We start from the raw sequence: 19,485 nt of genomic DNA, 5'->3' as shown, positions 1-19,485 counted from the left end.
ACGCCAGCCTCTCTACGGCCTGAGGGGGGGTTCAAGCTGTCCTTATCCCCTTCTAGTTAGCGCGGGAGCCCCAGCAATTGCTTGAGGTGGTTGGTAGACGTCCGGGAGGTATACAACGGGTTCCCCGGCGTCTAAAAAAGCCGGCGTCTAAAAAAGCGTCTTTAGGGGGGGGAGATCCACATAACCTCCGCCCTGCCCAAGGGTCGGAGGTAACAAAAAAAAGAGCATCAAGTAGTCTCTGGCAGGTCCGAAACGGGGCTATCCTCAGGTGGGGAAAATGTTGATATTTTTATACGTACACTTGCAAATTGTACTGTATTTGTGTTTACTTTAAAGATTTGTAAGGCACAACAGAATGAAAACCAGTGTAATCCGATGAGAAATCATTGCGATCGTCACATCATCACTTTAATTCTGTCACTCTTCAGCGTATTCGCGGAATCTCTAGTTTTGTCATGGATAGATTTAGGCGTACAATTAACTTAAAATATATAATAAAGCAGTTAAGTTGTTCTTATGGTCTAATGGATCCTAGCGGGTATGAGCACGCAGACCAGGTCCTCGCCAGCTGCATTCTGAAGCTCCCACTTTACGTCCACCTTCACTTTGGGGTAAGACTTTAGTACGGGCAACGTGGATTTGTAGTTTGCTATGTTGCCAGCCTGAAAGAAAAATAATACAATAAAATTGAAAAAACCCCCGACTCTCAATATAGTGTATATTATTATAATAGTTAAGCTCTTTCATTTGATACCAATAGTGGGAAAGTTGTGAAAACATTTTCGTATTTCTCCATTTTGTGGCGGCGGCCATCTTGGACCGATTTTCTTCAAACATCGCTAAGAACAATTCCGACTATTTCATCTTTATAAAAAAAAAATCGGTTTGTGTGTGTGTGTGTTCACCGGTGTTTCTACAGCGAAGCTTAATTATGCAATCGGCATGATCATTATCGTTTCAACAGATGCACGCGAAAAGCGAGAGATATTAAAGCTAAGACCCATGACGCTGCTCCAATCTGAGTTGGTGATCTTACATAAGGAACATGGATAACTTCGGTAGCGATTATTGTATAAGTCATCTAGGCGCGTCCTGCCAGTACCTTGAGCGAAACGCCCTGAACTCATGTGTGCGCAAACACAGCCGCAAACTCTATTCTCACACTCATAATCCGATTAGGCTGCATATACGATTGCAGTCCAGGAAAGTTCCTTTTTTAAGCCTTTGCAAACGAATGTAGAAAGGTTATAAGACATTTTTTTTTATTATATACTACGACAATACACACATCGCCATCTGGCCCCAAAGTAAGCGTAGCTTCTGTTATTGGCACTAAGATGACGGATGAATACTTTTATGAATAATATGCACAAACACCCAGACACTAGAAAAACATTCATGTTCATAACACAAACATTTTCCAGTTGTGGGAATCGAAACCACGGCCTTGGACTCAAAATGGAAAGTAGCTGCCCATTGCGCCAATCGGCCGATTTAATGGGTAATTCATTACTCATTATATTCACAACTGGACAACGTTTGTTCGATGAACAATAATATTTTTCAGTGTATGGCTGTTTATATGTATATTATAAGTATTTATTTATATATTCATAAAAATATGCGTCAGATATCTTAGTACCCAAAACACACTTAAAACTGCACACTTGGTACTTTGGGGCTAGGTGGCGATGAGTGTATTTTCATAGTATATTAATTCTTACCTTGATAGGGCAAGTAAGTCCACAGTCCTTGCACGCGTCTGGCTGCGGTAGGGGGAAGGGCACCGGTAGGCTCATGATGACTCCGTGCACCACAGTTTCCAGACTCTTGGCGTCTACCGCTGGAAGCATTGGATTATTTTGGTTAAACAAGGCGAAGTTTAAAACATAAAAACCAACGAAACTAGCTTTTGTTTTCTTGCCTTTGGTTTGATCTAAGGAAGATCCGGCAAACCTTAAAAAATCGAAAAATAAAATCGATTCATATGTTAATGGAGTTTGGATAGGTATTTTGAATCGCCAGAGCAAATATTGAGCACATTCTAACTTTGAAAGTCGTTACAATATACAAGGTCCGAATATCCTAGCATTTTTTTTTTAAATTTATTTATTAATTCGGAATAAACAGCGTTACAATAAAAATTTTGGTTGTCAAAGGGTTTCACTTAAATCTAGCGCCACAAAGATTACATAAATATAAGATTTTGAAACACGGTCTCGGATTTAAAATAAAAAGAATTAGGTACTGTAATTAAATCTTATATCTTATCTTATACTAATAATTAATATATAAAGCTAAAGAGTTTGTTTGTTTCATTACTTGGACGCGATGATCTCAGAAACTACTGGTCCGATTCGAAAAATTATTTCAGTGTTGGATAGCCTATTTATCGGGGAAAACTCGCTAAAACCAAAAGCACCAATGAAGAATAAATAAAATAAAGCGGGGTTTTTTTTTCTTTCGAGAGCTTCCGCTGCGCTGCGTAAATGGTTAAAAATACTAAGTTGTTCCGCTTTAAAAATTCTAAAAAAAAGTCCGCGGCAGCGTATGTCTATCTTTTGAGGTTGATCATATAAAGTCAAAATCAAAGTCAAAGTCAAAAATATATTTATTCAAGTAGACCCTTTATAGGTGGCACTTTTGATGCGTACATGAGAATTACACGGTAGGGAGACGATGGCGATAACCATGTTCGTAAACTTAAAACTAAAGCTACGAGGGTTCCAAACGCGTCCTGGTCTCAGAAGAAGCCCGCAACAAACTAAGCCAGGTGTTTTTTTTTGTTATCACCATCTCACTATATGCGGACGAATTCGCGAGGGACCGCTAGTAAACACTCGCATATAAAAGAGTTAATATCTTCTTTTGTTTGTTCAACTTATAATGGTGTGAAAATAAAGAGTATGGATAAATTAATTGTCGGTAGGGTGGTAGCTGTCCGAAGACTCCCGCCAGACCAGACCAGAAATACTCAGAATTAATTCCCAAATTGCCCCAGTAGGGAATCAGCTTGAACACAGCGCTCACCTCTGCGCCACGGGGATCGACAGAATAGGAAAAACAGTTTACGCTTTGGCTAGCTGCAAGTATACTAAGGATATAAATAAATAATAATAAACTTACTGGGTGTGAAGTCAACGCTGATGGTGACGTTGGAGTTTCTCTTGAGCACACACTCGGTGGCGTCTTCAGAGCAGCCGCTAACTCCCACTCTCTCCACGGTTGATAGTTTCGAGCCTGGAAGAATAAAGTAGAGATACATAGAATAAGTTTATTGATTAAAAATATATATAAGTATATATATACATGCTTATACTACTTTTGTTCTACAACTTTTTTATAACTCGAAATAAAATGTGAATGAATGTGAAATATTCAATATTCAATATTTTACATAGATACTCTACTCGTTACCACTCTGTAATGTAGCAAGGGCAAAAGCGCGAACCACTCTATCGTGCGTGCTAGCATGGATTTGGTTTCACAGTGTAATGTCAAGTTACAGAAATAACATTTTTTTATTATTTTTTATTGTATGAAATAAATTAGTACTGAATTTTTTTAAAGATAGGAACTACAAGGCCGTGTGCTTTCTCGTATTTTTTATTAAACTCTGTATATGTTTTGTTACAAATATTATTTTTTATACATTTTATATCCTATTTCTATTCTTCCGTTCTTATCTAAAGTCCTGGAACGTATTGTTAATTCTCAATTATCTTTATTTCTTTCTAAAAATAATATCCTTAGCACTTTTCAATCTGGCTTTCGTCGTGGGCACAGCACTGTCACGGCTTTAACCAATGTCTGTGACGATATTCGTTTAGGTATTGATAATAAGCAGGTGACCATTTTGGCTTTGCTTGATTTCTCCAATGCATTCAACACTGTGGATTTTGAGATTCTCTTGGCCATACTAGATTCCATTAATATTTCTTCACCTGTAGTTAGATGGTTCCATTCTTATTTACATGATCGTACGCAATGTATCAGAGTCAAAGATAAATTCTCTTCTTACTGCCGCCTCCTTGCTGGTGTTCCACAGGGTGGTGTACTATCTCCTCTTCTATTCTCCATTTTCATAAATACCATGACTGATCTCCTTTCTTTACCTTATCATCTTTATGCGGATGATTTTCAAATATATGTGTCTGCTCTGGTTTCTGATATTCCTGAGGCTGTAAATAGACTCAACGCTGACCTTAGTGCTATCTGTGACTGGAGCAGATCTCATGGGTTATTGGTTAATGCCAGCAAGTCTCATTCAATTATTTTGGGTAATTCTAGGCAAATTGCGAAAGTGAATTTTTCTGGTATTCCGCAAGTCACTTTTGATGGGTCTCTGCTGCCTTATAGCAAAACTGTGAAAAACCTAGGCATTCTCATGGACAGCAGTTTATCTTGGAGGCCGCAAGTAGCCCATGTAAGCCAGAAAGTTTTTAGTGCCTTTGGGTCCTTAAAAAGATGGAAAAATCTCTTGCCTATCAAGACTAAGATTTTATTAGCCAATACCCTTCTTCTTCCTATTTTAGATTATGCCGATGCCTGTTATTTAGACTTGACTGAGGACCTTCTGGATAAGCTGGAGCGACTACAAAACTTATGCATAAGATTCATATTTGGTCTCAGGAAATATGATCACATCTCTGAGTATCGCAAAAAATTGAAGTGGCTTCCTATTAGGCATCGGCGTAATCTGCATGTCCTTTCAATCCTGAAATGGAATGATGAAATGTAAGTCTCAAAGTTACTCGGAATCCTTCACAATAAAAGCTGCAACGCTGTGGAATGCACTCCCTGACGATATTCGTCGCTCTAAATCCCTAGCTATTTTCAAAAGCCGTGTTAGACATCACTATTTGTCATTACAATTTTGTTGTTCGTATATGTGTACTTATGTATCTATAGTAAATATATATAAATATTTGTTAATATATATATATATATATATATATTTATTTATATCTTATTTTATTTATCTCTTTTAATAATTTATTATATTAGTTATTAGTAGTATGTACTTAAGTGTGTAAATTTATGTATTGTTTATTTTAATTGCGATTTCCCGTCTCTCATGTTTTGTTGTGTACTATCGGTAAGGTTACCTGGCAGAGATCACTTTTAGTGATAAGGTCGCCTTTTGCTTTTAATTTTTTGTTTAACTATATTTGTAATTTCTCCTTTATTACGCAATAAAGATGTTTAAATAAAAAATAAAATATATTTATTTAAGTAATTAAATATTTATCTTATGGGAATATAGAAAAAAGCGGATTTAAGATCCGAATTCCATAATAACCAGTAGGCTGTAACCGCTTTTTATCAAGGACACTTAACACAATTTTTCACAGGGTATTTATTTATTTATTGTTAAGATACTTACAAGTAATTTCGGAAATATAGAGTAATCTATATATATATAATGAAAATGGTCTTCGTTTGAGGCTCAATCACGCCGAAACCACTGATCGTATCGACATGAAACTACCACCATTCGATGCGAAATTTTTCCTAGATGGTTTATGGCTATCTATTTTTTGTCTTCTATCTTCTTCTATCTATCTATCTATCTATCTATCTATCTATCTATATATATATATATAATGAAAATGGTCTTCGTTTGAGGCTCAATCACGCCTAAACCACTGATCGTATCGACATGAAACTACCACCATTCGATGCGAAATTTTTCCTAGATGGTTTATGGCTATCTATTTTTTGAATTCCAACATTCCTTCATTTTTTTATTGCTGTTTTACTTTTATGAACATTTATCCCGCTAATAAAAACAAAAGATAAGCATTTTCTCTTGATTCTTTTGTTTTCATGGATTTCAACAGAGTGTATTAAACGGATTATGGTTTTTTACATTCAGCTATGAATCTACTCACGGTAGTGGAGAACGGCTGGACCAATTGGGCTTTTTTTTTATCTTCAGAATTGTCAGGAGAAAGTTTTGTATGTAAGAAAATTTAAAAAAAGCCCGATAAAAAGTTAAAAATTTCGATGATAATCGAAGAATTCCCATCTATATAGTCACTCACCACGAAATCTCGGGAACCATCGTGAAACTTGGTAGGAATATTACTTTTGCTATGTAGAGGTCAGCTATGAATAGATTTTAAGATATTCATTCCCCAAAGGGGATTGCGGGGGCGTTAACAATGAACAATTCCCGTTTTTAAACTATAGCTCCTATAGACTTCAAATTTGGTAGGAATCTTCTATAAGAGGTGTAGAAATAGGCTATGAACGAATTTTACGATAGCTCACCCCACAGGGGGTTGCAGGGGTGGGTATTAACAATTAATATTTTTAATTTTCCAGCTAAAGCTCCTACAAGCTCCAAATTTTGTAGGAATTTTCTATAAGTGATGTAAAAATGATTTATGAACAAATTTTACGATATCCCACCCCAAAGAAGATTGGGGGGCGTTAAGAATGAAAATTTTCAATTTTCAAGCGATAGCTCCTATAGACTCCAAATTTAGTGAGAGTGTTCTATATGTAATATAAAAATGATCTTCGAGCGGATTTTACAATGAATCACCTCCAATAAGGTTCGCGGGGGTGGGTGTTAACAATAAAAAATTTCAATTTCGAAATATAGCTTCTAAAAATTCTAAATATGGTAGGAATCTTTTATTATTCACATAAAGAACATCTCAAAATGGATTTCAATAAAGTCTACTTCCGACAGGAATTGCGGGGGTGGGTGTTAAAATCTAAATTTTTTATTTCTAACCTGTAACTTCTACAGACTCCAAATTTGGTGGGGATCTTCGTGTATGTAGGGATATTCGTGTATTTCCTTACAACAATCGTCTTTTTGGCAGCGGAGAAAAAGTCATTGAGAGGTTTCAAAAACTTAACTTTACATGTAGCTATCTAATCAACGGACTAAGAATTTTACATTCATTTTACTTTTGCAGACTACATAACCGACGAATTCTTTTATTGCGGGATCGCGGAAATGTAACAGATTAAAATGAATGCATTTTCCAAGCACATGAGATGTGGAAAAGAAATTTAGTCATAAAATTTATTCATAAAAAACATGCACAATTAATTTTCTATAAAAAATTGATGTCACGGAGAAAATTTTAGTTAACAGAAAATTCGTCGCACATGAACCTAGACAGATTTCAACTTCACATATGAGACTTGCAATGACTTTAACTTAAACTTTCAATGCTCATTTCAAATTTTTTTCTTCATGTCAATTATTATTAATTTTTGGAAGAAAGGCACGGAAATGTTATAATGATTGCACATTGAAAGTTACAATGATATTAGTGAGAAAAATCACCTGGATGAAAGATACAGGCTAAATCGATGGAATTTGGAATTTGAGTAAGTCTAAACAATATCGATGCTTACAGTTCTATCCGCGGGGCCTATTTATGTTCATACAAAATAAAAAAAAAGGAGAATAATAAAAATATGAAAAATAAAATAAAAATGAAACATAAAATGTAATTTATTTCCTTTTTCAATTCTCCCAGCGAAGCGGGCGGGAAACGGCTAGTAGCGAATAAACACAGACATTGTTAAAATACCGTTCCGTAGTCATGTTATTAAGTTGTTTTGCCTGTCTATATGTCAGAAAATTTTTACGTAAATCTGGATGGTAAACAGTGCCGTATCCAGCGTGGGTGACATCCGCATTGGAATTCGAAGAGAAAAAAAGGGAAAAAGACGCCGAGATAGGCATAGCCGGGCTTATTTTATCTAAATTTTAGTTTTTTAGTAACGCTTAAAACAGAAGAGAAACAAAACAACTTTAAATAAACAATTTGTGTGCAAATGCGTTCTTATCGCTAAAGCGATCTCTCCCAGACAACCTTTGACGAGTGGAAATGTTTCTTGTTTATTCGTTAAAACATTGGCGTTAGGTATGTATTCCAAGGATGGTCTTTGAAATAGGTCTTTAATGCAACATTTGGAAACTTACAATCGTGGAGTTTCGCCTATCAAAACACTGTGCGACGAGGTATATCTTTTGGAATATAATAAAGTGTTTTTTCTCGCTTCGATATTTGAAAGGTGCTGTCAGTGGAAGTGAGACAAAATACTGCTGTTACTGCATAACCATTCCTTAGGTTTTTTTTAAGGAGTATGCAGGTGTTATACCCATACTCCTAATCGGTTGCTACGCGTCATCGTACCAAAACGCTAAGTCGCTTAGCGGTATGTCTTTGTCGGTTTCTTCTCGGTAGAGTCTGTTTCCGAATTTATTCACATTTAGGTTACGTTTTTATTCAAGGCTCTATAACGCTAAAATAAAGAGGACCTTACGCATTTTACAGTCGTAAACTTGAGCTTACAAGGGTGTCACCCCAAACTGTTACGAGCACCCCGCCACCGTTCTACTCCCCCCCTAGCTACGCCACTGGTAAATGGTCATATTATTTGCATACCAAGGTAGGTATTAGGTATGACATTGCAGTTTGCAAGTACCTAATGAAAGTAACTACCTAATGATTATATTGTAATACACGTGACATAAGTATATAGGTTCTTACTCGTATTTACCTAGTCAGACATAAACGTCATACAAAAAGATACAATAATTTTTACGGTTTATTGTAAATGTCGATTTTTATTACGCACTACCAACAAACAATATACAGACGGACAGATGACTAATACGTAGGAAGTTAATGCCCGATTCACTAAACCTAGGAAACGCTTAAAACGGATGCCTAATGATTAACGTGATGCGAACGATACAAAAGGTTTCACCTATTCCATAGATGATGACTAACGACGTTAGGCGCCATCTAAAGTCACGACGCCGTATCAGCAGTGTGTTATTTAGGGAACTCTTAAACTGACAATTGTCAGATTAAGACATGTTAAAATTTTAATAACCTTTAATCTACACGAAAAATTAAAAATATGCTGATACAAACACAAAATAGCACACCTTGTGGCAAGAATCATAGACAAGTTAGGTTATATGAGTTGCTTAGTGGAAATGGATTGGTGAAAGGTAAATGTCTAGGAATCTTCTTTGATTAGGCGTTACTTACTTAGGCATTGACTTGTTCGTCGTTAGTGAAAACGGGCATACCTCTTGATATAAATCGTGTAAGGTACAAACGCCAGTAATTTAATATCCATTTGAACTTAGTGAGTATACTTTACATCAGTCGACGATGGCAGCGATCTTAACGTATCCACTTAATTCGGATAATTGACACTTAATTAAACATGGATGCTGCTCTTATGTTGAAAAACATATTATGTTGTGCTACAATCTGAATTGACTTAAGGGAAGGGCAAACCAAGGCTGTAAACTACGTCCTTCATTATCATCATCACTTCAACCGATTGAAGTCCACTGCTGCGCATAGGTCTTTTGTAGAGAGTTCCAAAATCCACGGTCCTGGACCGCTTGTTTCCAGCGGCTCCCAGCGACTCGTTTGATGTCGTCTGTCCACCTCGTGGGGGGCCGACCAACACTGCGTTTACCTGTGCGGGGTCGCCATTCCAACACCTTGGAACCCCAACGTCCATCGGTTCTCCGAGCTATGTCTACGTCCTTAGCAGGATATGATTTTGCGTTCACTGGATGCATGGGGTTACCCAGCTTCTGGCCTAGGGAGGGCGAATTGGACTTCTTTAGGTCAGATCGTCAAAGGCTGATATGAATGCTGAATGATATTTGAATTGCTTAAAAGTTAGTGGTGCGGGCTGGGATTCGAACTTGGTCCCACGATAGTGAAGTCAAAGTCCTATCAACTGGGCTATCGCCGCTTCAACCACGTTAATAGCCCGGTAAAGGTTTGATGCGAGAGAAGATTAACGTGGTCCGTCAGTTATCTATCTTCTATATATATAAAAGAGAAAGTGTGTGGGTATGTTCCGTATAGGCTCCGAAACTTCTTGACGGATTTCAATCAAACTTTCAGAGAATCTCCGGATTGACCTGGCGAGTAATCCTGCAAAGTTTGGTGAGGATCGGATCACTCCTATTTTTGAACTGTCAAACTGTCAAATACAGCTTTTATTTACTATGATGATATTCTATTGTTGGTTGTACATGGGTGTAGATAATGTCATTCACTGATCTTCACCCCCTCGAGAGGAGAATAGAAGAGAATGAATACGAAGAGAAATAAATGATTTAATATATTATGAGACAAATTAAAAATTTTATGATGTAAGTTTATTGTTAAAATAAAGCAAAATGTAGCCCGGCAAGGCGGGCTGGGTACGCTAGTTTTGTATAAAAATAAACCGGCTGTAAGTCAGATCTCGCATTATCTACACAGATAGTCGCAGTTCTACAAAATCAACTCAGTTTAATTAGTTCTCTTAGTTGGTGTGGCATGTAAGTACATAAAAATAGAGACAATGTCATTATTACGCCATAAAAGTTGAATGCTTGTAAAGTTAGATCAACAAAGTTAGCTGATTAGAGCGGGCCGGTGACGGTCACTGCCAGCTAGGGTGCACAATTTGTTTGAGTAGTTATTTAATCGAGCGAATGTGATTCTATACCTAATAATAAATTGGCTGGATTTTATCTGATTAATTACCATTATTGTGTAGCTTTAATTTTAACGTCCAAAAAAAGTAGTTAGTTAATTGGGTAAAAACACATCTAATACATTGAGGTTACTATACATTTGATGAATTCCTTAATGACAAGGTAGATTGGAAGCAGACAGCCTCGCTCTTATCTCCCGCAAGACAGAAAAACGGTTGTAAAAGTTGATGTTGGAAAAGAGCAAGTACTGAGTTTCTTGCCGGCTCGTCTCGGTAGAATCTGCTTTTCGAACCGGTGGTAGAGTCACTACTAACATAAAGTAGGCCTACTTGAAATAAATGAATTTTGAATTAGAATTTTGAAATTTGTATTTGTAAAGTATTTTGTAAATGTGTGTGTGAGTGTTTGCCTGTGGTATGTGTTTGAGGGTGTGTGTGAATTTGAGGTATCGTAATTAGTGAATATAATTAACTAAGTGAGCGAGTGAATTGAGACTACAAATATTGAAAATGGCCTTTATTTATTTTACTCTACATAACCAAAGTGAAGTATCATCATCATCATCAATTTAACCAAGTGACGTCCACTGGACGTAGGTCTTTTATAGAGAGTTCCAAAATCCACAGTCCTGGGCTGGTTCCCTTCAGCTGCTCCCAGCCACTCGCCTAATGTCATCTGTCCACCTCGTCGGGAGCCGACCTACGCTACGTTTACCGGTGCGGGGTCGCCATTCCAGCACCTTAAGACCCCAACGTCCATCGGTTCTCCAACCTATGTGCCCCGCCCATTGCCACTACAGCATCGCGATTTGCTGAGCTATTTCTGTACTTCTTCTACGGATCTCCTCATTTCTGATTTGATCACGTAGAGATACTTCTAGCATAGCTCTCTTTATTGCTCGCTGAGAGGCTCTGAGCGTTCTCATAAGGTCCATAGTAAGCGACCTTGTTTCACGTTTCTCTTTGATGGCCTTCGGATTTGTATGTCGAACAGTTCGTGAAATACCAACAAAAAGAACACGAAAGCGGGTAGTTAGATTCCGCCCGTGGCATCCAACTTGACATCTCGCAGTCCCGTCGTGACCACAATCCGTACAACTGGGTCGAAATATCGAAAAATCCCATAATATTATCGTGGTATGTACCCGTTGAACTATATTTAAGAATTGTTTTTAATTGTTATTAGTTCAGATTGTTTTTTTACTTCAAGCTGATTTTTTTTTTAATATATTCTCACTGAAAGGAACATTATTTAATGCTGCTTGCTTAAGTATAACAGTATCTCATTAGCAATCCGATATCCCAATATATTTCACAGTTAAAGCTATTTTACGTTGTTAAAAACATACACATAATATGTCAAAATAAATCAACTTAATAAAAAATGTTAACTAACCTACATAGTTGCTACATACGTCTAACCAATTTTTTTTAATGCGTCCTTAAACTTACTTAAACAAACACCGTGCTCTGAAATAATTTACAGTCAATGTATTATTACTTAGTCTAAAATCTCAATGTATTATTACTTAGTCTAAAATCTCAATGTATTATTAGTCTAAAATCTTTTCGAATCAAACTAGGTAGGAAACGAGGAAGACTCGTATATCGACGTCACTTAAATTTGCCCTAAATTATATCACGTTGGTGCAATACTTTAATATCAAGTGGGGGTGACAACCCTAATATCAACTGTTGCTAACACGTAAAGTTGAAGTACGTGAATAGCTAACATTCATTAATGATAAATTTCCCACTACGTAAATAGGTAGGATATTTTAAATTTATAACAAAACTTATCTTTTAACTCATATATTTCTGTTAAAATTTCTTAGTATCCACTTAAAGTATTTCGCTTTTTTAACACTCTTTATTTCAGCAAAGCTAAAATCCTTAATAAATAGAGTTTATAGAAGTTTATCTATATATCACAGAAAACTAAAACCATGTCTTAGATTTTACACATATTGCGTATTGGCTCGCTCGTTTCCCTATTTCTGAGATTACATTATTCCGAAATTCCTTTAGAAAGTAGTCAGCTGCTTTGTTTTTGAGCTTAGTTTGGCGATTGGCGCAGTGGGCAGCGACCCTCCTTTCTGAGTTCAAGGTTTCGAGTTCGATTCCCACAACTGTAAAATATTTCTGTGATTAAAGTTTTTTAATGTCTGCTAAGCTGTCAAGCATTTATGTATATTTTTCATAAAAATATTTGTAAGTCATCTTAGTACCCATAACACAAGCTACGCTTACTTGTCGGGATGTATTGTCGGAGTATATTTATTTTATTTTTAAATTTTACTTATAGTTTAAAATTAAAAAAGCCATTGCAAAATTATTATTGATGGTTTCCGCGATAGTCAAGTTAGTATTATTGTTAGTTTTACCATACTGTAATAACAGGAAGGCGGATATTGTGGTTCATTAATGTCCAAAAGTTTAGCTGATTGTCTTTTAATGGCTATCATGCACTCGATGACAAGATAAATATTCTATAGTTACCATACGTAAAATGTTACTCTTACTAAAACGTTACGCTCAGCGTCGATTACAAGAGAGACGCAGGTTCAAATCCGGTAGGTCCCGTAATTTTTATATAAATAAATAAATAATTGTAATACAAATTACAATAAAACACACATCGCCATCTAGCGCCAAAGTAAGCGTAGCTTGTGTTATGGGTACTAAGATGGCTGAAATATTTGATGAATAATATACATAAATACTTATCATATACATATAATTATAAACACCCAGACACTGAAAACCATTCATCACAGAAACATTTTACAGTTGTAAGAATCGAACTCACGGCCTTGGACTCAGAAAGGGTCGCTGCCCACTGAGCCAATCGGACGTCTAATGGATAAATAATGGATGGAAATATATGGATTTTACAAATTCATAAAAATGTTACTGTACCTAAGCACCTACATATCGCAAAATTTAATTATTTCCTGACCAAATTCTGCCGCGGTGGTCAACTTCCAGAGAGATATTTTCACTACGCGGGAGATATTTTAGTGCAAAAGTGTGTGCGCAAACACAGTTGCACTCTCTGTACACTCCCGCGATGATCAAGCCTGTACCGCAAAGCTCATAGACATTTTCAATTTTTCTCATATGGCGCGTAAACCATGTATTTTTCCGGGGTTAAAAGTGCCTAGTGGCCTATAATCCTTTTAAACCGGTTGAACTTTCGATAACATCATGTATAACAAAGAAATATCCTACGTTACAGCTCTTCTATCTTTTAAGGTTTTGTGTTTGTTTTGTTTTTGTACCACACTGAACTAGATAATATATTACCACTTCTTTATGTTAATTTTCAATTTCACATTAAGTGAAACTGTTTCTTTTGAGAATAAATGCCTTTAAACCTAAGTCTAGTCTAGTAACTTATAAAAGTTAGAGATGATTGTCGGGGATTGAATTCGATCCCCTCGAAAGGGATGCTGAAATCTTATCCACTAGGCTATCACCGCGTCTTTAGGAACTCAGCAGGGCTAGCACGGGCAGGAGACAAAAATTATATCCCCCGATTATATCCCCTGCCAAGGGATATAATTAACGTGTCCATCTGCTAAAGCAAGTGAACATGGAATAAGAGAATTTTACCGCCGTAACTTATTACACATATGAATGAACGAATGAATACACTTTTATTGTACACCACATAAAAATACAGGAAAAATATAAAAAAACTAGTTTACACAAAGTATACACAAGTATTACAATACGCATATATCGGCAGGAGGCAATTATATCCCCGGGGAAAGGCAAAAAATGTATCTTCTACTACAGCTTTATCAAATCTCAGAGCACTGGCGCATAAGTGGAAATAATATACAAATAATATATGTGTGATAATAAACGGGGGTGAAATTCTCCCATTCCCTGTTCCCGTGCTTTAGCAGGTGGACACAAATTCAAATTCATATTCAAAATTTCTTTATTCATGTAGGCCTATCACAGGCACGTATGAAGCGTTCATAAATATATGTTTACATAATTGTAAGGGAATGGTGATAACTTCGTTCGCCAACCTTAACCTAAAGCTACGAGGGTTCCAAACGTGCCCTGGTCTAAGAAGAGCTGTGGGCTCTTCAAACAAACAAACTTAGTACTCACGGTAAATTTATTTTATTGCTATGAAGTTAGAGCAATTCACACCCAAGCTTTTTTATCGTTTAAGTAATCCTTAACATTGTAATAGGAAAATATACACTAATTATATCTCTCGTCAGGGGATATGATCTGGGGATATAATTTTTGTCTCCTGCCCGTCCTAGGCCCGCAGGGCATGTCAAACAGACAGTGCTTTATGTGGTTAAAGTAAGTCATTGATATAAACCTATAACAAATAGCACGTTATCAGATCGCGTCAGTCACGGGAAACGTGTAAGAATTAACAACAATGGCCGCGGGCAAAGAGGCACGTGTACGCGTAACTTGACACGTTCACTTTAATAATACGGGGTTAATCGTATAATAGGTATCTTTATTACTTAGACCCATAATTATTTTATTATATTAACAGTCGACTTACAAGAAATGGTCATAAATTAGTGTCATCTGCATATCGTCTGCGAAAGGTACAGAAGTCATTTGTGGGATTGAGTATACGCTTTTATAATATGATTCCTAAGGTGATTTTGGACCTACCAATGCATAAGTTTAAAGAATAAGTTAAAACTCATTTATTACAGCGAGGTTACTATACAATTGATGAATTTCTTAATGACAAGGTTGCTTGGAAGCATCCGGCTCCGCTTTCATCTCTCACAAGATAGAAAAATGAATGTTAAAATGTAAATTGTTGGATCAACTACTGAGTTTCTTGCCGGCTTCTTCTCAAAAATGCTCAAAATATTAGGCCTACTTGAAATAAATGAATTTTGAATTTTATATATTAAAAGCGGTGATAGCGCATTGGTCCAACACCTCCACTTCACTTTCGGGGGGCCGAGTTCGAATCCCAGCACGCACCTCTAACTTTTCGAAGTTATGTGCGTTTTTAGTAATTAAAAAATCACACGGTGACGGAAAACATCGTGAGGAAACCTGCAGTCCTGAGAGTCCTAGATAATGTTCGCAAAGGTGTGAGGAGTCCACCAAACCGCACTGGGCCAGCGAGGCAGACTACGGCCTTAACCCCTTCTCATTGTGGGAGGAGACCCGTGCTCTGTGGTGGGCGGGCAATGGGTTGATGTGATGATGATGATATTAATAATTTTATTTTATTTTTTAGGGACACTGGACAGTCATGCACAAAAATAACAAAAGAGACTAAGCTAAAAATTGAATAGAATTAGCGCAACATCCACATCATTGTCCACAAATTACTAATTATGTGTGGTGTGGAGTATAAGGATAGAAAAAATTATAAGTGTGGTCTGGCGTTGTCCTCAAGCAGCAGTGGTACAGCGATTGACCAGCTTCGGTTGATTAGCAGCTATCTTTCCCATCATGGTTTGCATCTGACAATAGACATCCGCCGAAATCGTCTGGCCAGATTTAAAATAGCTTTAGTGGTTATCCACATGATTGTCCACAAATTACTAATTATGTTTGGTGTGGAGTATAAGGAAAGAAGAAATAATAAGTGTGGTCTGGCGTTGTCCCGAAGAAGCAGTGGTACAGCGATTGACCAGCTTCGGTTGCTCAGCAGCTAGCTTTACCATCATGGTTTGCATCTGACATCGTCTGGCCAGATTTAAAAAAGCTTTAGTGGACGACACCGGACTAGTACACTAAACGCTATATTTATATATATATTTATATTTATATATAGTATTTGAGTAGTTTTTTTTTGAGTAGTAGTAATTATTTGTGAGTAAATTTTCGCTTGGGGCAGGATTTGGCTGGTTCGCCACGGCCATTGCGATGTGCGTTTCCGATAATTGAACAGGATCCACCTTTCATCAGAGTTTAATAGATTTAAAATCCCTTCATTATTGTGCCGGCTTAGTAATAAAATACAACAGTTGACGCGCATTAGTCGGTTTGCTACATTCAATTCTAAGGGTCAACTTTCAAGCTTTTTAGCTTCCTAATTCGCTTCAAGTGGATTAAAACAGTTTTATCACTGCCACAGCCTGCAGTTAGCTTGGACGAGGTTTGCGATGGTTATCAACTTTGGTCTCTGGCCGTCAAAGGGGCTTGTTCTGCAGGAATTTTCAGAATGAAAAAGTTGGAGCCAAAAACGCACTGTGTTATCCTTTAGGACACTTCCAAACTTACCACCAGACCAGAGTAAATTCAGTCAGCCGGAGACCAAGCAGATGGTCCACCAGCCAGTGGCGTGCACTTCATACATGCACAAAAGCTTTGCTTACCCCAACATTGATATGATCACTCTTGTAGGAGGGGGATTTTTGCCATTTATGCAATTTTCCTGTTGTATGCGTACCCTGGCAAGAAACCCAGTGCACGCCACTTCCACCAGTTGGCTAGTGGAAAGCCATCGCTTATAAACTTCGCAGGCCATGGAATTAACACGCCTAACAAATTCTCTGTGTCCTTCACCTGAGGCGTAGGTGTTAAATCTCATATGCCTGTAGTTACACCGGCAACTACGCCCTCCATGTTGTTTAGCAGTAACAAGCAAGAAGTTAGTACTTCCCTGGACGAGCTCTGTTATAAAAAGGTCTACACTAAATACTACCTCCCAAGGTGGTCGACAAAAGACTAGGTACTCACTATTGTGATAACAGATTTATATTGTAAGAGGGTAGATGACCGAATGGCCGTTATCTCCACAAATAACCTTAGGGTCACGTGATGATAAGTGGTTGCTGTATCACTGACGTATGTAGTCCAATATTTCTAAAGGGTGGAATCTCAAGTTTTTTCACAGACTTTACTTTATGAGAATTAATAATTCGTTAATTATAATTTTACATTGTCGGTAGTTTCATTGTTTTATTACAATTCAGTCCTTGACTGATGTCTTGGTAGGTAATGTTGCAGTCTAAACTGGTAGCGACTTTTTAGGGGTAAGGCAAGCGCATACCCCTTATCTGTTTGTACGCGGCTGTGTACCGGAACGCTAAATCGCTTTGCTGCACTGTATGCAGGTACTGTATGTTATATGATCTGCTCTGGTTTGCTCCCAGACATAGAACATTCAAAATGCAAAATTATTCTATTTTAAGTAGGCCTAATATAAACTCTTTTGAAACGTCAAGTCGGTGTTGTTGTAGTGACTCTACCACCGGTTCCATGCCGTCAGGTATCATCATGGGACTTAAGTGGTGATAGCTCTGTGGTTATGTCTTACAGCCTGCCTTTTAGGGAGACCGAGTTCGATTCCTGCGCACGCGAACTTAGTATGTTGGAAACCTGGAGCAATTGATAGTGGTCAGTGGAGTAATCTTTAGGAGAAGGGCCGATTGGCGCATTGGGCAGCTACCCTGCTTTCTGAGTCCAAGGCCATGGGTTCGATTCACACAACTGGACAATATTGGTGTAATGAACATGAATGTTTTTCAGTGTCTGGGTGTTTATCTATATATTTTATGTATATTATTCAAAAAAATTATTCATCAGTTATCTCAGTACCCATAACACAAGCTACGCTTACTTTGGGGCTAGATGGCGATGTGTGTATTGTCGTAGTATATTTATTTATTAATTTATTTAAGGGCTTTAATCTGTAACTATTAAAGAACCTACAGCCTAAACGGCTGAACGTACGAATTTTCAATTTTGATAGAATATTCTTTGAGTACCCTAGAGGAGTATTTAGAAGGGATTTCTTTGAATCCAACCCGTTAAGTCGCTAAACATGGGGAGGAGGAGGGTGTTATTAAATTTTGACCTCATAAGCGAAGCGTTGAGGTGGGTATTACTGTCAGTTTACAGTACTTAAAATGTCACTTTTTTTTATTCTTTATTACTTTTATAAGTGAATATAAATAGACAAATGTTGAGAAAAAACACTATTTTTAACACTCATGATATTTTTAAATCTCTTTTTATTATTTAAACTAATTAAAAAAAAAGTTAAAAAAAAGTTCTGCCTTGGACGTCCGTGTGTCTGTATGTGCGCATCCCGTATCTTGTGGTCACTTGTGGAAATACTTCACTTTTGGAGTGGGTTTTTTTTTTCAAGATATGTTGCAATAGCCTAATAGGCCTCTTTCAACGGAAGGGAACCATAATAACCACGCTAGGCAGACGAGACGGAAAGAACGGTATATTGTCTCGTCTCTCGACTTTCTGAAGGTATAGGCACTGCGGGAAACTTCTTGTTCTCAGAAATTCGACGCAGACGAAGTTCCGCTTCATGTAGGTAAAGCAAAGATTAAGAATAATAAAACAGATAATACATACCGCAATCCGTGTAGAATTTAGCCTGCGCACTGGCCACCAGCACCACAACGGTCATATAAAACAACATGTTTATTTGTATTGTTACGATATCGCGCGCTAACGTTTTAACGACTCGCGCGTTGGCGGCAGACTGAACTAATCTGACCGTAACGGGGCACTGCTACTGGGATGGGCGGTGTGGCGCGGCCTTATAAATATTGTGATAATGCGCGTGCGCTGTTCAAAGATTAACTTCTAAGCTTATAACAGATGGGTTAATTGTGCAGATTTAGTCATTGGTGCCTAGTCTGATCATTATCAACCCTTCAGCGTCCCATTATATCAGAATGAGAAGGGCTTAGGCCGCATTCCACCATGGCCATGTGCAGATTGGTAAACTTCACACGCCTTTGAGAATACTATGGAGCTATGCAGGTTTCCTCACGATGTTTTCCATCACCTTTAAAGCAAGTGATATTTAATTGCTTAAATATTGTGTCCATGATACACAGTGTACAGTGTACAGTACAGTGACAGTACTATTGTCAGTTTTTCTTTTCTCCAAAACGATTACTGCCCTTTAGCCGTATCTCTGCATACTTATTGTTGCCTACATTAGAAAACGTATTAGAAATTAGTTATGGCTGCTCAACTTTTAAAAGTGTATCTCAT

At 37.3% G+C, this 19,485-nt stretch overlaps 1 protein-coding gene across 1 annotated transcript; it reads right to left on the bottom strand.

Annotated features, from left to right (window-relative positions):
- Positions 1-368: 368 nt before the first annotated feature.
- On the bottom strand, positions 369-19,001 carry LOC120631602 (ecdysteroid-regulated 16 kDa protein). The gene is made up of 4 exons (XM_039901249.1): positions 18,835-19,001; positions 3,127-3,240; positions 1,725-1,843; positions 369-662 (listed from the first exon to the last, which is right to left on the bottom strand). The coding sequence occupies exons 1-4, from the start codon at positions 18,899-18,901 to the stop codon at positions 522-524; spliced, it is 441 nt and encodes a 146-aa protein (XP_039757183.1). The 5' UTR covers positions 18,902-19,001; the 3' UTR covers positions 369-521.
- Between the last annotated feature and the right edge of the window lie 484 nt (positions 19,002-19,485).

This window comes from Pararge aegeria, chromosome 18 (genome assembly GCF_905163445.1).
Source record: "Pararge aegeria chromosome 18, ilParAegt1.1, whole genome shotgun sequence".
Classification (NCBI taxonomy): domain Eukaryota; kingdom Metazoa; phylum Arthropoda; class Insecta; order Lepidoptera; family Nymphalidae; genus Pararge; species Pararge aegeria.
Note: the sequence above shows the minus strand (reverse complement) of the source record. Positions and strands in the feature narration are given on the sequence as shown.

What these genes read in the sequence shown, in the direction of transcription:
- LOC120631602 (XM_039901249.1), bottom strand. Translation starts at nt 18,901, where the DNA reads ATGTTGTTTTATATGACCGTTGTGGTGCTGGTGGCCAGTGCGCAGGCT. An exon ending in CAGCGTTGACTTCACACCCA is followed by an intron (nt 1,844 to 3,126) that starts GTAAGTTTATTA and finishes CAATGCTTCCAG; the next exon opens with CGGTAGACGCCAAGAGTCTG. An exon ending in GACTTACTTGCCCTATCAAG is followed by an intron (nt 663 to 1,724) that starts GTAAGAATTAAT and finishes TTTTTCTTTCAG; the next exon opens with GCTGGCAACATAGCAAACTA.